The sequence below is a fragment of the Acanthochromis polyacanthus genome, chromosome 4 (genome assembly GCF_021347895.1).
Source record: "Acanthochromis polyacanthus isolate Apoly-LR-REF ecotype Palm Island chromosome 4, KAUST_Apoly_ChrSc, whole genome shotgun sequence".
Lineage (NCBI taxonomy): Eukaryota > Metazoa > Chordata > Actinopteri > Pomacentridae > Acanthochromis > Acanthochromis polyacanthus.
The window spans coordinates 12353452-12374443 of record NC_067116.1 but is presented as its reverse complement, the minus strand read 5'-3'; the positions used below and the strand labels follow the sequence as shown (position 1 = coordinate 12374443).

The 20992-nt window shown below is 40.1% G+C and overlaps 1 protein-coding gene across 2 annotated transcripts; it reads right to left on the bottom strand.

Annotated features, from left to right (window-relative positions):
- Positions 1-7182: 7182 nt before the first annotated feature.
- LOC110958565 (NAD-dependent protein deacylase sirtuin-5, mitochondrial) lies at positions 7183-18150 on the bottom strand. Of its 2 annotated transcripts, none has more exons than XM_022205160.2 (9): positions 18009-18150; positions 17073-17188; positions 16852-16985; positions 16372-16597; positions 13032-13119; positions 9899-9952; positions 9597-9720; positions 8182-8297; positions 7183-8080 (listed from the first exon to the last, which is right to left on the bottom strand). In XM_022205160.2, the coding sequence occupies exons 2-9, from the start codon at positions 17173-17175 to the stop codon at positions 7978-7980; spliced, it is 948 nt and encodes a 315-aa protein (XP_022060852.2). In that variant the 5' UTR covers positions 17176-17188; positions 18009-18150; the 3' UTR covers positions 7183-7977. The 2 variants fall into 2 exon arrangements, with proteins under 2 accessions (XP_022060852.2, XP_051803299.1); XM_051947339.1 differs by lacking the exon at positions 18009-18150 and adding an exon at positions 17779-17979.
- Positions 18151-20992: the final 2842 nt, after the last annotated feature.

The following is a 20992-nucleotide window of genomic DNA, read 5'->3' as shown; positions in this document are numbered from 1 at the left end:
AGTTCAGTGGTATGCTGCTGCTCTCTGCATGCCATACGATTAACTGTAACCTCATGCAAACCATTCTTGGCACTCAAAAAAAGATAATATATATCGCTGGTTAATTTTTAAATAATGTAATGTATGACAGAATTCCATAAATTCTAAGAATATGCTTGCAGATATTTGCTTTGATAACTATAGCCCTCTGTTATCGAGTAGCAAGACAGGTTATGGTGGCCAGGCATAGTCATGTTTAGCCTCGCCGCGCTAGACCCATGCTCTGAAGACGCAAGGGTCTAGGCACGCTCGACAGGGAGGGAGGCGGGCTAAAAGGTTGTCTATCAAATCACTCTGCAGCAATTGGGTAGGTATACAACCAATCAGCGCAACGAATAGGCTCCTAGAGCGCCGGAAATCAGAGGATGCGGTAGTTCGGTGAAGCCTTATTTATAGTCAATGGGTGAAGCTCAAGTATATTACAGACATGTTAACAGAAAGATTATTCAGAGTCGGTGCTAATGGAAATCAACGACTGTTGTCGTTTTTGTTGTCGACCCTGGCAGAGAATTAAATTCGTTGCCGTGGGTTGTCTAGCGCGGCTAGGCGAGTTGTTTCCGGTTGTTTCTGTCAGAATCGTCGCGCCTCTGTCGTCACTTAGTTACGCCCGCCTTCTGACTCTACACTTCATGGTGATTCATCCGGCCAGTTTTAGGAGCATCCAACCTCGAGCCTTATGGAGGGTAGCTAGACCCACCCTGGCAGAGAATTAAATTCGTTACCGTGGGTTGTCTAGCGCAGCTAGGCTAAGTCATGTTGGCTCTGCTATAAGGTTTGGCTGCACTGATTCTGATAAGATAAAAATATTGAACAATCACACATTTATAAAGCATGTAACCCAGCGACAGGAAATAGCAGTCTAATGTTGTTTATTTAATGATTTTTTTTAATTTAAGATGCATTTCCTTGTGTTACATTGTCAGTAAAGATAGAGCTTCAGTTGTCTGTCAGTGACATCAAATCTGTATATATCTGACTGATCTGATTGCCAGCCCAGATTGGCCTACAGTATCAACCATTCCTGCCGTTAAAAAGTCACATTTGTCTGTAGGCTACAAGTGACATAATGCTGTAGAAATTGGTGCCACTGTAACAGAGCGGCACACCTTTGGCAACTTTTCTGTCCAGCAACTGCTATAACAGTAATCCACATTTGTCTTCCTCCACTCTCTGATTTAGCATCTAAAAATCCATTTATGTGTATCAAAAATACATATTTATTAGTTTTTTCCATTAAATTAATTGTGTCTTCAAATGACTTAGATGCAACTCCACACCTCTAGAATTTGCAAATCAGGGAAGCTCCTCCTTTCCCCACTCATGGAAAGCTGTAATATTGGAGTAATGCAGCCATACATGTTGGAGCCATAAACCAATTCTGAGGAAGAATAATGACACGCAGAGCCTTTTGCCACAAACTGACTGGATTGATTCCTTAGGTTTGTTATGAAACCCAGGAAGTTAGAATCTGTGTCACCCGTACAGTGCAGCTACAGTGGAAATACTCAGCCATGGTGTTTTCTGTTTATTTTATTGATGATGTGCCTTTTAGTGTGTAAAAACACCTTGTGGACCTCTGTGACTATCCTTGCATGATCTCCAGCCAAGCAACATCAGTGTCAGAGTTCAGTATAAGCATTTCAGACCTGAAAGAACTCTGTATACAGTTAAATAAGCTCTTTATGTGGAATTCTGTGGTATGGCATGTCAGTGAAGACAATGGGGAGAAAGAGAGAAATACATACACTACCGTTCAAAAGTTTGGGGTTACCCAAGCCATTTCATGTTTTCCATGAAAACTCACACTTTTATTCATGTGCTAGCATAATTGCACAAGGGTTTTCTAATCATCAATTAGCCTTTCAACATGATTAGCTAACACAATGTAGCATTAGAACACAGGAGTGATGGTTGCTGGAAATGGGCCTCTGTACCCCTATGTAGATATTCCATTAAAAAACAGCCATTTCCAGCTAGAATAGTCATTTACCACATTAACAATGTCTCGACTGGATTTCTGATTACTTGAATGTTATCTTCACTGAAAAAATGCTTTTCTTCCAAAAATAAGGACATTTCTGAGTGACCCCAAACTTTTGAAAGGTAGTATATGTACAGATATATGAGGAGGAAGAGGAGGAGGTAGAGGAGGATACAACTGGTCGAGACAAGGAACCAATCTGAGGGCAGAAATGTAGCACATAAACACTGACCAATTGCAATGCCTTTTTTGGGGGGCGTGTACAGTTAGTCAGGTCTTTCATTCTCATGATTCCCAAAGGAATAAAACCAGCCACCTGTTCAGAATCCGAGTTAGAAAAATCAGGACATCACCTAGCCCTAACCCATAACCCCAAACCTACTTGGAAGATGAGGATGCTATTCTAAACACTGTGGGGATGGAACAGATCAGTTTACACTGTAGGAAAGGACACAACATATAGGCGGCAAAGGGGATATATTCTGTATTAATATGAAAAGTAAAAACAGAGACAAATTTAGAAATACCACTTAATGAACATAATATAAACTCTAGGAGTTGACGAGAAAGCTACAAGCAACAAGATTCAAAGAGTAGCACCACACGTTACAAACTTCCTGCTTTCTTGTGGACAGTTTGTAAAAAGATTGACACCACACATGAACTGTTCAGTCAGCTACTCCTCTGTCAGCGGCTTGCTTAGCTCTATCCAAAGTCCAACAATGTTTCAGACGACTTGCAAATTACCACATATTGTAACAACCAAAGAGAAAATATGTATTTTGAGATTTTATGGGACTTACATTGAGCACTAACCTTTAAAATGTTGCGGCAAAACTTGTTCAGAAAAGTGCAGTTTATGAGAAAATCTACTGATTGAGAAGTATGGTGTGTTTATAGGATGAGGAATTTATTTTCAGGCGCATTACAGTCTGACCTATATTTTTCCTTTCCATGCATTTCTTTTCTTTTCCACCTTATTTCTTTCTGTCTCATAGCCTCCATCTCTCTTTGACAGGCCTAGCTGGGCAGTACATTCAGATTGGTGTGAAATCGCCGCCTAACAGGCGGGAAATTGGCACCGTTATTTTTGGAGCAGAGTCATAGGGGACCGTTGGACCATCATCCTCACTCTAATGAGCAGGTGATGGAGGCGTAGCTGGGAGGGAGGGATGCCTGGCGTCTCGAACACCACATACATGCCAGATGTACAGATGACTGCAGAAACAGAGAACAGCACTGCGAAAAGTACCTGAGTGAAAGCAGAGGAGGAATGAATGAAATGGTGTGAGGAGATGTCTCATAGATCATCTGAATATCACCATCGGATTAGCCAAATATTAATAACGTCTGATGACAGAGCTGGCCTGCGTACAGTTTGTGTTTATGCTGAGAGTCATGGTGGTTGGGTTGTTTGTGGCCAAACAGCGAAATGTCAGGGCTTCCCATCTTTGCCTGAAACCTATAGAGCAGGAGTTCCAGCATTTTATGTCTGATGTACTCCCAAATATTTACTACTATAAACTACATAAAACTGGATATCGTTACAATAATTCTTCAACACAACAAGTAATATCTCATAATTGTTGTTGAAGGACAGGTTAATATAATTCCTGTCTGTCTTAAAACACCACTTCCATATCAGTATGCATCTTATGTGTTATGTGACACCTAGCTTTGACTCCAGGTTTTAGGGAACAAAACCAACTGTTTTAGTTCAGTGCAAGAAAGCATTATTAAATTAAATAATCTCACTTTGTCATTTTAAATCATATACAATCTTCCTAATATTTTTGGTCAATGGGAAATGCAAAATTCCCTTTTATGTTTTTGTACTGCACAGATTATGTTTTAATAACAGTAAAGATGTTTGTAACATTTCACGAATTCACATTGCTTACACATGATTAAAAATTTGGCTAAACTTTATGATTCATTTTTAAAGAAGTTTAGCTTCTTAACTAATTTCATGCATAGACCAGTATGAAATTGTTTTTAAACATGCTTGAAAAAAACTGAACCTATCTTTAAACATTTTCTTTCCATTTCTTTAGTAGGTTTGGTCAAGTTTGGATTTGTGCTACCTCTTGAAGTTGTTGCAGAAGATGATATTCTATTTCAGCAGCATTCACCCATCATCAGCAACATCAAAAACACCAGACTAATACTATGTAGGTCCCTCTCTGCCTGTTGGAACATTGATGCTCACATTCTGGGGATGGCCTGTGGTGTCTGGTACTGGGATGTTGGCAGCAGATCCTTTGGATCTTGTGGGCTGTGGGGTGAAGCATCAGTGAATCTGGCCTGTTCTGGCACATCCAAAGGATGCTCAATTGAATTGGGATCTGAAGAGTTTGGAAGTTCGGTCAGTGTGCTGGGGCCCTTTTTGTGATCCTAAACAGTGTTGCAGGGCCATTGTCCTCCTCAGGGATACCACTAGTGTTTGGGACACCAGTGGTCTCCCTGTTGTTGCCATGTCTTTGGTTTGCAACAATGTTTAGATGGGTGGTACTTATCAAAGAGACAATGAATGAAGGAGATCATTGCACTGTATCAAGATGAACAGTCTCAGCCACTTTTCCTGCCAGTGTTTTTAATATTGTGGCTGATCAGTGGAGGAATTTAAAGGATAGATTCACAATTTTTCAGGTATTTTGAAATAGTACTTGGGTGCCCATATTAAATGTGAAACAGTATTTTCTTGCTGTGCCTTCCTTGCACACTTTATCCCTTACTACAGATTTGGACAAATTCACTTCTACCTTAGAACAGAAAATCGCCCTTTTGTTGCTTTTATACATGAAATCATGCTCAAAACAACCTGGCCTTTTTGACAAGAATTTGCAAAAACAAAAGCTCTTTTATATCACAGTAAACCAGGTTTTTACAAAATCATGTCAATTAATTAACAATATATAATGTAAAGTAAATGATTGCATAAATATTCACCCCCTTTAAAAGTGACTGATCTAATTCAACAGAGGTCCAGCTAGTTCATGCAAGCAGTGTCACAATTAGTGAAACGGAGATCACCTGAGTGCAGTTGATGGGTGTCAAGTGATTGTAGTATAAAAACACCTGTATCTGGAAGGTCCAGTCTCTGATTCATCAGTATTCCTGCTACAATTGCAATATGAAGACCAAAGAATACTAAAAGCAACTCAGAGAAAACAGCACTGAAAAGTGGAAGTCAGGAGATTACAAAAAGATTTCCAACTCACTGGACATTCCACAGAGGTCAGTTAAATCAATTATTAGGAAACGGAAGGAGTATGGCACTCGTTTATATCTGACTACAGCTGGTTGTCCTCGCAAACTGAATGACTGGGCAAGAAGAAGACTGGTGAGGGAGGCCACCAAGACACCTACGACCACTCTGAAGAAGTTAAAAGCTTCAGTGACTCAGATGGGAGCGAATGTACTGACAACAACTGTTGCCTTGGTCCTTCACCAGTCAAAGCTGCATGGAAGAGTGGCAAAGAAAAAGTTACTGTTGAAAAAAGCTCATATGAAATCTCTCCTGGAATTCATCCAAAGGCATGTGGGAGACTCCAAGGTCAGTTGGAAGAAGGTTCTTTGGTCTGATGAGACTAGACGCTATCTTTGCTAAGACCAAACACTGTACATCACAGCAAACACACCATCTCCACCATGAAGCATGGTGGTGGCAGCATCATGATGTGCGGACGCCTCTCAGCAGCAGGTCCTGGAAGGCTTGTAAAGGTGGAAGGGAACATGAATGTTGAAAAATATCACCAAATTCTGGGGGACAATCTGTCTTGGTCAGCACCGGAACTACAACTTTGGACAAGATTTATTTTCCAGCAAGACAGCGGACCCAAGCATACAGCAAAAACGACACGGGAATGGTTCAAAGACAATGAGCTGAATGTTCTAGAGTCGCTAAGTCAAAGGTCCGATCTCAATTCAATCGAGAATTTGTGGCTGGACTTGAAAAGAGCTGTTCATTCCTGATCCCCGAGCAACCTGACAGGGCTTGAGAGAAAGAATGGCAACATCCTGATGTTCAGGCTGACTGAGACATATCCAAACAGACTCAGTGCTGTGATTGCAGCCAAAGGTGCATTTACTAAATACTGACCTGAAGGGGCTGAATATTTACTCGGTCATTTACTTTACCTTATATATTTTTAATTAATTGACATGATTTAGTAAAAATCTTTTCCATTTTGATATTGAAGATGTTTTTATTTTTGTCAAAGAAGCCAAATTATATTGACTATGATTTCATGTATAAAAGTAACAAAAGGGTGAAACAACCAAGAGGAATGAATGCTTTTTATAGGTATTATATGTGACTATTACTCTGACACAGCCCCTGTCTAAATTTAGTTTCAGACCAAGTATATGGCAACAGCACTCCATGATGGCAGTAGTCTCCCCCAGCAGAAATATGCCCACTACCATACTGCAAGAACTGCACAAGAACTGCTTGAGGAACACGGCAAGGGCCTAGGCTTCCAAACTCCCTCGATCCCATTTTGATCAAGCGTGCACTAGATACACCAGAACAAGCCTGATCCATGAAGGTCCTGCAAACTCCATGCAGAAAGATCCCAGGCCCACCCCGGGATTTGAACCGGGGATCTTCTTGCTGCAAGGCAAAAGTGCTAACCACCTACACCACTGTGCAGCCCCATAGCTGATTAGTTACAGTGAAATATTTGTAATGTTTTTTCTGTGTATTTTTCCCCACTAAACACATTTGAGGACTATTTATTTATAGTTTTTTTTAATGTCAGAACAAATGAGTATCTACTTAATTTCTGGTTGTTTGTTTTAGGGAGAAAAACTTAAATTGATAAATCCTCAGCAATGACAGAAGTGGGCAGTTTCAAAGGAGCTGAGCTACTCCCACTGTAATAAACTGTGTAGTAATACACAGAAATGTGGCACTGGACTTGGTCATTGGACTTGGTCATAAGTATAAGTAGGGGGGTTGGGCTGATTATGGCTTGGGCTGATTATGGCTAAGTGTCAGGCACAATCTCATCTTTGTGTCGTTCTAGGAAAGCAGAACATGGCTTATAACAGAACCTTTACTTACACTACAGTACTCACTCACTGAGCATTGCAATTCGGACTACTGCATTATTTGCAACTTGTTAGACATGCATGCATTCTGAGAAGATCTGCGGAGATACTTTTCAGCTTACATTTATTTTAACACACTTCATTTTCCATCCATAAGCTGTTATTAATCACATCAGAACATTAACATACATGTGACAAATTCATAAGGATACACATGGAAACCCTGTTCTCACGACTGGCTGAGGGAATGCAGTCACTGCTCTCCCCAGTTTAACTAGAGCTTGCTTTCAGCCACTGGAAGGCATCATAAACAGTGTTCACCACAGTCCATAAATTCAGGCAACATTGTATCGACATACACAAACACCACACATCCCAGGGAGAGCTCACATCCTTTGGAAGGAGGCAGTCTTTCTTTTTTCCCCCCCACACCGGAAGACAACAGCCTCCACAGCAGCAGCTTAACACTGCCCCCTACTGTCAGACAAGCATCAACTTCACTGCAAAAGCATTGAAGTTGGTGGTAAGATTTAATCAATAATTACTGTCGTGTTCAACGTCACACTTTAAAAAACAGTAGTTTCACTATTACAGCTCCTATAAATTATATTACATGTGACAAAACAGAGAATGGCTGATTTGGCATCATAGCAATATCTGCTACAATTCTCATGATCTGTTACTGCAAAAAAAAAGATTGAAGTCTGGAAGCCACTCAATCGGTAATGTGCCTAATGTTCAGGCAGCTATTTATAATATAGTCATATTCACTCTTCCGTTTGCATGTTCTGTCTGCATTACAGATTAAAACAAACAAGTTCCCTTTCACTTCATCTCCACAGTCATATTATGTACTCATTATGATGCATTTGTGGTATTTGTAGCAAAAGTCCTCCAGTGTGTTAAACAGTCTGGTCTGTGTCCAGCTGAATCTCTTTCAGTTCAGCCTCATGGCGTGCCAGTGCAGGGGGTAAGGTGGTCCCACAGGGGCCATGGAAGTGGAACCTGAAACAAAAAGACAGGTTATCTCCAGTATGCAGCAAGTCGCAAATCAATGAATGGAAACGATGCCTATGTGTGATTGTGGGATGGCAAATAAAACATACTTAAAGCGCATAGTGGCCGGTGTGTCTTCCATGTTGAATTCAGCCACAGGGACGCCTCTGGCTGCTACCTGAGGAGCAAACATGGCTGCAGGATACACGACTGATGAAGTACCAACCTACAGAGGGGGATTATAGTGTACATTTAAAAGCATGACGAGATCAAACAAAGTAAAAGTTGAGGGGATACATTTGAAATTACATTATTTTCCGTCTTTTATTTTAAACAAGAACATCAAAAACATCTACAGTATACAACGGCAGTGAACATACACCTGTGAAATACAACCTAAATGTCAAATTATTTACTAATTGTAACACTTGTCAGTAATTGCATTATTTCAAAAACAAAAGCCCTAAAGTAGAAATGCAGAGCAGCAAAAGTGAATGCCCCTGTGATCACTGACACAATTTAGAAAACCTGTCATCTTAGAAACAACACTGAGTACACCTGTGATTTTCAATTAGGCTAACTGCATTAACATTTCAAAAATCTGACTGTGAGACAGGAGTGGATACAAGGAGATTGACTACCAGCTACATATCAGTTGAAACACAGATGCAGCAGTAATTCTAGAGGTGTAGAACAACTCATAGTATCACTAATCGGAGAGACGGTGGACGTATCCTCCTGATTATGACATAAGTTCCATGAACAGTGCGCTGGTTGCACCGAGCTCAGAAAAACAGACCAGCAAGTGCTTCTGACTTGCCACAGGACTTATTAATGAAAACTGCATTTTGACAAAATTTTTCTCTGGTGTTGTTGAAATTACATGTGTAAATGTCACCGAAATACTGACTGACGAGACAACGCCCAGTCTGCATCCTCCATGCTGAGGACTGAGTCTGTCATCCAAATAAAGATAGACAAAAACTATAAATGATGAAGTACAAATAAATTATTTAAATCTAAATGAAAATACCCTGTGAGTTAACTTCTGTTGTGTACTGTATATTATATTAACATTCACTTAGTACAAGAGCGTTGCTGTCAATAAAAGGGTTTTATACAGTGCTAAATTTAACAACTAAAACTTAGATGTTTCTCCAAATACTATGACAGTTTTTTATAGCTCCTCATTTTGCTAAAGTGGGTTTATTTCTCTTCCACATGTGTGAAACTCAAACTGCGCCGAGTACAGTCGCTGAACAGGTGTACTATAAACTCCCTCCTTTAGCATTCTCTATTGATTGTCTCTCTGCACATTCTCTAGGGTTGAGTTTAAAAATTACTGAGATTACTGAGATTTATCGAATGATTTCTACAGTTATTAATGGGTATGGAAATGAAACTGGCTAGAACATTAGCGAAATGGGCAGTAGTATTCATATATTTCTTCTATATCTTTGGTTTGTGACTTTTGTTGTCATGTGCGTGCACACACACAAACACACACACACTCTCTCTCATATACCACGAGACAGAGGTCACAGCTGTCTAGCACAGTCTCTGCACTGGTGAGGATGTCAGCGTCCAGAGTCTCTCCAAACCAAACCACAGCTGGTCTCAGGAGGCCATGACAGCCTGTCTGCTCACACCTGAAAAACACACACACACACACACACACACACACACACACACACACACACACACACACACACACACACACACACACACACACACACACACACACACACACACACACACACTTTGTCAGAACAAATAAGCTCATTTATAAAGAGCAGAGTAGTAAATAAGGGCATAAGAGTGTCCTACCTGGGCAGCTCCTGGACTGGGATCTGGGCATCATGTGTGTTTGGGTCTGGAGTTCTGAGGAGACAATTTGTGTCTCTAAGACGTTAGGTGCCACTAAAAAGGTAAATTACTGACAAATGTCACTTATAATATTCTCCTATATCCCTTATCTTCACTTAACAGAACAGAAAAGGTGCAACTGAATATTGCATGGTCAAAAATATTACAACCATAACTTAATATTTTGTTGTACACCCTTTTATGCAGCCACTGTAATCAAACACGTTGTAGCTGGGATTCTGACTCTTCTTTCAGGCTTTAGGACTGCCTTCTTCCACCTGTCAATTTCATCTTTTCATACGGATGTTCAATTGGATTAAGGTCAAAGAGTCAGAGAAGCCACTTCAGAAAGAGCCACAGTTTCGCTCTCATCCATTCTTGGCTGCTTTTAGATGTCTGTTTTGGGTCACTACCTTGTCAGAGGAGCAGTGACCTGCAACTGAGAGGTTGTCTGGCACTGGACGATGTACTGATGTGACTTCATTAAAAAGCTGTCATTTAGTGTAATCTGTCTTAAGGAGATCCACCTGTAAACACTGAACTGTCCACACGCATTCTAGCAGATTCTGGCTTTTCTACATCCCACTTTCAAAAGTGGGGTCTTCTGGGGTCTTCTTTCGAGGAGTTTACTTTCATTCAGAAAGTGATGGATGGTGTGACCAGGCTTTGGTACACCTTAATCTTTTTGATTAATGGTGGCTGACTATCTGACATCAAACTCCCTAGCAGCTGTGATCACAGGAACATCAAGTTTTTTAGAGATGCTGTTGTACTCCTCAACCATACTTGACAGTTGCTGTCTTTCTTCTTTCCTTAAGTCGGGGTCAGACTACAGGAGTAGTGAATCTCTAACAGATTTTGAAATGAGGTTGCATCACACACACAGAAGGAACTTCACAGACATTCCTTACTCTAATCTTAGACATGCACACACTAGAAGATTTGAAAACAGAGGTGCATTGCACACTGCAGGATAATATTAAGATGATTACGCCAGAGACAGCAATCATGGTGCAGTGCATCACCTCATGCGACCTCATTGATGCAAACAAAAACGGAGACTGTGGTGCAACAACTCGCTTGACAGTGAGGAAAAAAGATAAAGTACTAAACAAATCCGAATAAGAAAATGGTCAGGGAGATGTGACCAACAAAGCCTATTGATCCCTCAGGAAGAACTGGAGGTGAGATTTCATCAGTTTTAATATCTGTCCAACAGCAACCCCTAATGGCTAGAATGTTTAGTGTCGATTAGCAACAGTTTCTGCCACTCCAGGTGCTAGTGTGATAATCACACATCCCGATCATAAATGGTTGTTGCTAGAGGTACGGACGGATACGGACCCGTATCCGTAGACACTACCATCATAAATACCAAACATTTTTAATATTTAGTCTGTGAGACTGGATCTGTAAAGTCCTCACATTAGCAGATAATTTGGGAGGAACATCAGATCAGACCATGATCTAAGATCAGGTTTCTCCTCCAATTGTCAGGAGGGGTGTAATAATAAAATTGCCACTTCTTTTCTTTCTATTGTCCACATTCATTGTGGTGCACACAATGATACCAAACAGCTAATGGAGCACCTCTCTCCATTTTACTACTTTGAATAATTCATCACAAGACTTAGACACCTGTGACACTAAGTGAAGATAATAGTCTGCTGGAAATATCACCATTAGTAAGCACTACAGGAAGAACAAAGTATTGCAATACAGTGAAAGGGTGCCAATACTTTCGGCCAAATCTGTATGCACATTCCCAAGCAATTTACGTCATTTAATACTCAGTCCTAATATATACAAACTTTTCAAATATAATAAATTCAATGAGTCGAAAACATTTTCAGGATATTGCTAACAGTAAATGATCTGTATTTATATAGCGCTTTACTATACCCGAAACGATACCCAAAGCACTTTTACGTTATACGTCACATTCACCCATTCATTCAATGATGGCGGAAGCTGCCATGCAAGGCGCTAATCATGACCCATCAGGAGCAGTTAGGGGTTCGGTGTCTTGGTCAGGGACACCTCGACATGAGCTCTCCAGACCAGGATCGAACCGGCAACCCTCCGGCTACAAGATGGCCACTCTGCCCAGTGAGCCATGCCACCCCGTAAAAATAAAGTAAAAAGATTCCTAATTTAAAAAGAACACTGCCATCTGGCGCATCCAACCCACAAATCATAGGAAACCAGAATAGCCACCTCATGGTTTTATGCCTCCACCAACAAGTGCAGTCAAGCGTTTCTGCCATGTCTGTCAAGATTTGACCTTCAACCTTTAGGACAAAAAATGCAATCGCATCCTCACTGTACTTCGTGACATTTCGTCGTAGTGTATAAATTCTAAAGATATGGCCAAAAAATGTGTCTTGTGAGGTCATAGCTTAAACATCAAATCAGTTAATTCTTGAATCTAAGTGAATGAATTAGCCCAAGGCATTCAAGAGATATAATATTCATCATTATGGGACAGACAGACTTGTAGACCACCTGAAAACATATTACCTTCAGCCATAAAAAAAATAGAAATACCGACCAAAAAGACAGGTCATCTGAAAGTGACACCTCCAAAAATATTTTGGGTAATTTAATTTGTTCCAGCCTTGTAATGAAAGATAGTGAGACGTTAACAACTCCTGTATGATTGGAGATCAGAGGGAATCTAAAACGACCAGAAATTAATCCAACTTACATGACATCACAGTCAGTACAGGCACATTTTAACATGCCTTGATTACTTCTGGTGTTAATTTTACATTTCAGCATATGGCTTCTTTCATGTATTTTGCAACTGGGATGGAACCTAACAAAAGAACATTTGTCAGCTATCAAAAACATCCATTTTAAATGTCAGGTAAGTGACAAAGCGGCTTATAATGTGACATTTCAGTTGAGGCACTTTTTTTTCACTGTGTCACCAGGTGTTATTTAGCTCCCTGACATTTGACTGACTGAAACAGCCTGTTTTATATGGCATTTTGAGCTCATGTGACTGTGATCAATATCTCTTGTAACACACTGTCATACTGCTGAAGGAAAATAGACAAATTTACCTAACAATAACAGATGAAGCTCTTACCCTTTGCCCTTCAGAGCGGAACAAATGGGGCTCTTGTAATTCGCTGCTTCATGACCACAACTCATGCAGCGTGTTTTAAACAGACTACCTGCATTTACAAAAATGACACAAGAAACAGAATAGGAATTAACAGCAATTTCAACAATTTATCCGCTAGTTCTGAGTTCCAGCTTCAACAGTTTCAGGATTTGCATGTTTTGGATCACTGAAACATTTTCATTTATTAATGTTCTTCCTATGTTTTCTAGAAATTTTTGAAGACTCATTCATTAGTTAGCTTTTGAAAAACATAATATTTCAGTCATGAAAATAACCAGGTTTAGCCCCAAAAAAGAGTGGCAGATAGTAGAAATGTAATAGTGAAATGTCAGAATCTAGTGCCAATGAAAAGTATGTAACTCCTTGAAAGTTTTCCCCTTTTACTGCTTTTTAACACTGAATCGTGGTCACATTAATTTGGCTTTTTGGACAAGATTTTTTAAAAAAAAAAAAACTCTTTTGTGTAAAAGTGACCCCTATAATGTGATTCACCAAAGTCAACACAGGTGTAGCCCATTGGTGATAGGATGCACAAAATTTAAGAAATGGGGAGCGTCTGAGTGCAGTGAATGCGTCTCAGGGATACACACGCGGACAAAATTGTTGGTACCCCTCAGTTAAAGAAGGAAAAACCCACAATTCTCACTGAAATCACTTGAAACTCACAAAAGTAACAATAAAAAAAAATTATTGAAAATTAAATAATCAAAAACAGCCATTACTTTTGAATTGTTGATTAACATAATTATTTAAAAAAACAAACTAATGAAACAGGCCTGGACAAAAATGATGGTACCTCTATAAAAGATTGAAAACTATTTGACCAGAGTGACATGATTAACTCAGGTGTGTCATTTAATTGACATCACAGGTGTTTCCAAACTCATAATCAGTCAGTCTGCCTATTTAAAGGGAGACAAGTAGTCACCCTGCTGTTTGGTGAAAAGGTGTGTACCACACTGAACATGGACAACAGAAAGCGAAGGAGAGAATTGTCCCAGGACATCCGAAAAAAAATGATAGACAAACATCTTAAAGGTAAAGGCTATAAGACCATCTCTAAACAGCTTGAAGTTCCTGTGACAACAGTGGCTCATATTATTCAGAAGTTCAAGACCCATGGGACAGTAGCCAACCTCCCTGGACGTGGCCGCAAGAGGAAAATTGATGACAAATTGAAGAGACGGATCGTTGGAATTGTATCCAAAGAGCCCAGAGCAACCTCCAAAGAAATTAAAGGTGAACTCCAAGGCCAAGGTACATCAGTGTCAGATGGTACCATTCGTCGTTGTTTGAGCCAAAGTGGACTTCATGGGAGACGACCAAGGAGGACACCACTGCTGAAAAAAACTCATAAAAAAGCCAGACTGGAATTTGCAAAAATGCATGTTGACAAGCCACAAAGCTTCTGGGAGAATGTCCTTTGGACAGATGAGACCAAACTGGAGCTTTTTGGTAAGGCACATCAACTCTATGTTCATAGACTCAAAAACCAAGCATACGAAGAAAAGAACACTGTCCCTACGGTGAAACATGGAGGAGGCTCAGTAATGTTTTGGGGCTGCTTTGCTGCATCTGGCACAGGGTGTCTTGAAAGTGTGCAAGGTACGATGAAATCTGAAGACTATCAAGGCATTCTGGAGAGAAATGTGCTGCCTCGTGTCAGAAAGCTTGGTCTCAGTCGCAGGTCATGGGTCTTCCAACAGGACAACGATCCAAAACACACAGCCAAAAACACCCAAGAATGGCTGAGAGAAAAGCGTTGGACTATTCTAAAGTGGCCTTCTATGAGCCCAGATCTGAATCCCATTGAACATATGTGGAAGGAGCTGAAACATGCCATTTGGAGAAGACACCCATCAAACCTGAGACAACTGGAGCTGTTTGCTCATGAGGAGTGGGCCAAAATACCTGTTGACAGCTGCAGAACGCTCATTGACAAATACAGAAATCGTTTAATTGCAGTGATTGCCTCAAAAGGTTGTGCAACAAAATATTAGGTTATGGGTACCATCATTTTTGTCCAGCCCTATTTCATTAGTTTGTTTTTTTAAATAATTATGTTAATCAACAATTCAAAAGTGATGGCTGATTTTGATTATTTAATTTTCAATAAATTTTTATTTATTGTTACTTTTGTGAGTTTCAAGTGATTTCAGTGAGAATTGTGGGTTTTTCCTTCTTTAACTGAGGGGTACCAACAATTTTGTCCACGTGTGTATGTAGCATAAAGACACCTGCATCTGGAAGATCTTTTCACTGGTGAGTCAGTACTCCTGGTTATAACAACATGATGAAGACAAATAACACTCCAAGCAACTCATATTGGTATATGTCAGGGGATGGATGCAAGAAAATGTTCAAGTCTCTGAAAATCCCTTGGAGTACAGTTTAATCCATTAGTGAGAAATGAAAGAAATGTGGCACACGCATAAATCTGCCTAGAACAGCCCGTCCTCAGAAACTAAGAAAGACAGAAGTGAGGGAGGCCACCAAGACACCTATGATACTTTAGAATGAGTTACAAGATTCACTGGCTGAGATGGGAGAGGCTGTGCATATACCAACTAGTGCCCTAATACAGAGGCAAAGAAAAAGTCACTGTTGAAAAAATTTGAATTGCAATTGGCCAGAAGGCATGTGGGAGATTCTGACATCAACTTGAAGATGGTTATTTGGTCTACTGAGACCAAAAGTAATCTTTTTGCCCCACAGACTAGATGCTATGTTTGACAAGCAACAAATTCTGTACATCATCACAAACACACCAGCTGCACCGAGAAGCATGGTGGTGGTGGCAGCATCATGATGTGGGGATGCTCACAGCAGTAGTCCCCGGAAGTCATGTAAAGGTAGAGCGTAAAATGAATGCAGCAAAGTTTAGCGAAATCCTGGAGGACAACCTGATGCAGTGGGCAAAAGAACTGTGGCTTGTAAACTATGGTTTTTCAGAGTTAGAGGCTATTTTACAAATTGTGGTCAAAAAAGGAAAATTTAATTAACCATGATTCAACATTGACAAGCAATAAAAAGGTTAAAACTTGAAAAGGGGATGAAGACTGCAGTAAAAAATAACGCTGGCAATTTCCTAAACCCAAATGTGATGATCTCAAATATTTCGTTTTGTCGAAACGTCAGTCCAAAGCCCAAAGACATTCAATTCAATGCAGAATTTAGAGGATATCTGGCTATTTTGCATAGAAAATTGTTAATAATTCATCAAAATAGTTCATTCTCAGTTGAGTCGTAGAACAGATGGACTCATTCTAGCATCAGAAAATGTCTCTGTTTTTTTGCTCACCGTGGATTTCCAGGACATTTTTGGATCCAGCTCTGCGGTGGAGCTCATCAATGTTCTGAGTGATGACAGTAACCTTACGCCCCTGTTTACTCAGACGCTCCTCACACTCAGCAATGGCCAGGTGGGCAGGATTGGGATTTTTTGTTAGCATAACCTCACGGCGGTAGTGGTAAAACTCCCACACACGTGAAGGATTTCTGGAGAAGGCCTCTGGAGTGGCCAGTTCCTGAATGAATAAATTGTACAAGAATTTTTTTTTATATACTGACAATTTTCACTTCATGTAAAAATTTAAAATAATATAACAAAAAATAAAACATAAAACATGACTAATGCTGCCCCTGTTTACCATAGCTGAAATATTTAAAGAGATAGAAGCTTCGAGTACAATTCTGCTTATATAAAAATAGATATGGCGCAGTCTAAAAATTTAGAAAAGTGGAACACTTGTCACTAGACGAACAACTGTAGGTGCTCTACCTGCGCTTGCCATTTTCTCCAGTAGCCTCCGGCTCCTCTGAAGGTGGGTACTCCACTTTCAGCACTGACCCCTGCTCCAGTGATGATGGCGATATTGTTGGCCTTGGAAAAAATCTTCCTGAATGCTGCCAAGTCTGAGAAAAAAACACAACAAGCACTGAGATATAACAATAAAGGATGTTTGTGGATTTATAGCAGGAACTGTAAACTCCAAGGGTCACCTGAACTGGGTCTGGCCATGGTTTGGCTGAACTGGGGCTGTCTCAGGTGGGTATGCAGGTGAGCATTTATAAAGGCTCTACAGGCGAACTGGCGCAAAATCATCAGGTGTTGGCAACTAGGAACAAGAAAGACAGAACACCATTTACTATTCACAGCTGACTTACAATTCATTTTATGTCACTTTGGTTAATATTTGAGGTTATTGCACAGTAAAGTGTTTTCTTCCAATGATTACAAGCCAAGCTTTCTCAAAACAAAAAAGGAGATATCACAGACATGTCACTTCTTTGGTAGAATGAACAAAACAGTAGGAAAGATCACACAATGTTTCTGTTGGGAAGCAGACAGTAGTTTTGTTCCAGGCAAATAGATTCTCTGATCCATGAGGAAGTGCCTTTAAAACACAGACATTACTAAAGGGCTTATTTAAAGTTTGTTTTGTACTTATCAGTCACAAAACAAAGCTTATGCCTGACGAAACCTCAAAATGGAAGATATAGGCTGGTTAGTTCTGTTCACAAGAAGGTCATTGTGGCTTTATAAAACAGAGGTCATCTGAGTTATCATACATACACACAAAGTTAGCCCACTACTTCGTTAACTGTAGCTAATTGTGACATTAGAACAGAAGTTAACCTATGTTCTTAAGTAAGTTCCCTTCGTAATACAATGTTACTGTTGTTCATAGCTAAATAGCAGGCTTACGAAAGACGTTCTTCCAGTCAGTCAACTGAACCTGTTCGCTAGCAGTAAGTTATGTTAGCTAGATAAGCTAACCGCCTGGAAGTTAGCATGCTAACAAGAGAGCGCTGGTAACCAAGGAAATGGCTATTGACAGCTAGCATCTCGTTAGCTTGTGAAGGGGCAGCGTAAGACTACAGTGGTCGTATATTTTCCTGGATGAGTTGGCTCTGAGGTTTGCTAACGCTGACTACCTGTCACACCGAGGCCAGGACCAACAGCTGTGAGTCACAGGGACTGAGGCGGAGTGTTTTCTCCTTCAGCAGCCCAGCAGCTGTGGTGGTGCGGAACGATGATGATATGAGCCTATCACGGAGGACAGCGAGGTAAATAACAACACTTGAAGACATCATGACCAGCAGAGGGAGCATGTGTGCTACTGTACAGTCTATGGTGCTACACTTGGTCTTTCACTGTATACAGTATACAGAGGTGAGCCTGACAATGTGTAATATGACTTACATGTGAAATGATTTAACAATATATCGCCTCTTAATAACTCTTGATTGATAAGTTGAACAGTGGTAATTGGATTTTCCGTTCTGAAGCGGGTATTGAAAAACAAAAAACGAGTGGTTATTCTATTTCCGTTTTAAAATGCAAAAAATAAAATAGAAATACAAGGCGTTTTTCCTTTCAATGATTAAAAATGGATATACGAAATTTTACAAATCCTTTGATTTTCATTTTATATTTACAATAACAAAAAAATAAAATCACTAAGAGACAGAATCAGTGTACAGACCAAAAACACTCCAACTTTTAATTTCTGTCCATTGGTGGAAGAAGCCTTCAGCAAAATATCTATTTAATGGGCTGTTAACAATTAATAGACATCTGAAGTGTGAGCACAAATATACACTGCTTTTTGTAAAAACTCAAAAAGGTGGGAAACTGTTTAGTCCTCAACAATCTTATTTTATTTGCATTTAAATGCTTATTATATTATTTACTGTGCAAAGTATTTATCTTTAAAGTAGCTAAAAGCGTCAGATAAATGAAGCTGACTGGAAGTAGAAATTACCATGAAATGATAACACTTAAGTACCGTATAAATACCTCAAAGCTGTGTAGAAGTACTTTCCTGTTGTCCCTCCATTGTGCAGGTATTGGAAGACTTTAATTAAGAATTGAAGGTAGTTTGCTTGACATAAAAGCCTTTAAAAATAGCAATGTACTCTCAAATTAAATGGGAACGGCCTTAAATATTTATTTATTTATTACTGGTTGTGGACTGGTGATGTCACAAAAGTATGTGCATGAAGTTCTTTACTGTCCCTTTTGAAGTTTCAGTCAACACTATCAAAACCGTAACAAACGCTATCGTTACTGATAGCTGTGATTTGGAAACTCATAACAGATATCACGTTGCTCATAATGGTCCATGGATTTAGCTTTACCAAACCTCTAAATTAACTCAAATTACATAATTCTCTGCCTCCTATCTCAGACTGTGTTGACTGATTAATTGCATTACTGTGAAATATTGTTAGATACAAATGGAAGCCAGTATATAAATGTCAATAAGTTTGCGCACTTAATAAATAATTGAGCTCTCATATTGACCCTGACGGTTCAACTGGTTTTCTATCAGTCTTTCAGTTAGAATTGAATAGAATGACTTTATTAATCCTAGAAGAGAAATTCAATTGTTTGGTCTTATCTCTTTGCTTTTGAATTCAACAGTCTGATTGCTGATGGCAAGAAAGATTTCCTGAATCTTTCAGTCCTGCAGCGCAGGGATAGGAGCCGTCCACCGATGTTTTGTTGTTCACTGAGGCAAAAGTGAAGTGGATGATCCATGTTTGTCAGAATGGCCTCCATCTTTCTAAGTGTCCGTCTCTCCACCTCATCCTCCAATGTGTTCAATCTGATTCCAACTACAGAGCCAGCTTTTTTAAATCAGTCTGTTCAGACGCCCTGCATCCTTGTTCTTTATACTGCCTCCCCAGCAGGCTGCAGCATAAAACAGGACACTTGCTACCACAGACTGATAAAACATCTGCAGCATCTTACTGCAGATGTCTATTGATCGAAGTCTTCTGAGGCAATAAAGTTGGCTCTGGCCCTTTTTGTAGATGAAGTCTGCATTTTTAGACTAGTCTAATTTACTGTCAAGGTGGACACCTAAATATTTATATGATGTCACCACCTCGATGTCCACGCCACAAGTGTTGACTGGCTGAAGAGGGGGTTTGGATCTGCAGAAATCTATGATCATTTCCTTTGTCTTTGAGGCGTTGAGTAGCAGGCAGTTTTTGTGACTCCAGTCACTGAAGGCAGTTATCAGATCTCTGTATTCAGCTTCATGTCCATTTCTGATACATGCCACGATAGCAGTGTCATCAGAGTATTTCTGAATGTGGCAGGACTCAGTGCTGTATTTGAAGTCAGATGTATACAGAGTGAACAGGAATGGAGCCAGGACTATTCCTTGTGGAGCCCCAGTACTACTCATTAATGTCCCAGAAACACAGTTCCCCAGCCTGACAAACTGTGGCCTTCCTGTCAGGTAATCTGTGATCCAAGAAAAACAGGAAGGACCCACTCCCATCTTTGTGAGCTTGTCTTTGAGGATGGTGGGTTGGATGGAGTTGAATGCATTTGAAAAATCAAAGAACATGATTCTCACATAAACTCCAGGTTCCTCCAGATGAGACAGGGCACGGTAAAGCATGAAGAGGATGGCATCATCCACTCCAATGTGTTCTTTTTAAGCAAACTGCAAGGAATCGAGTTTGTCTTTGACCTCAAGCCTCAGTAGATGTAAAAACCATTCGCTCCAGAGTTTTCATGATGTGTGAGGTCAGAGCAATAGGTCTGTAGTCACTTAGTTCAGCCAGACATTTGATTTTTGGTACTGGTACAATGCAGGATGTTTTCCATAGAGCAGGCACCCGCCCCAGCTGTAGACTCAGGTTGAAGATCCTGTGGAGAGGTTGACACAGTTGTGCAGCACAGTCTTTAAGCAGTCTTGGACATATACCATCTGGGCCAGCTGCCTTCCCAGAGCAAAGTCTCTGAAGCTCCAACATCACCCCTGTCTCTGTGACAGAGACGGATACAGGTGCTGGAACGGAAGTGGTTATTATGTATGTTAGTGGTCATAGTTCTGACCATGAAGTAGGGAATAGAGAAGTTACACTCAACTAGGGGTTAAAAAAGTTCTTCTAAACAG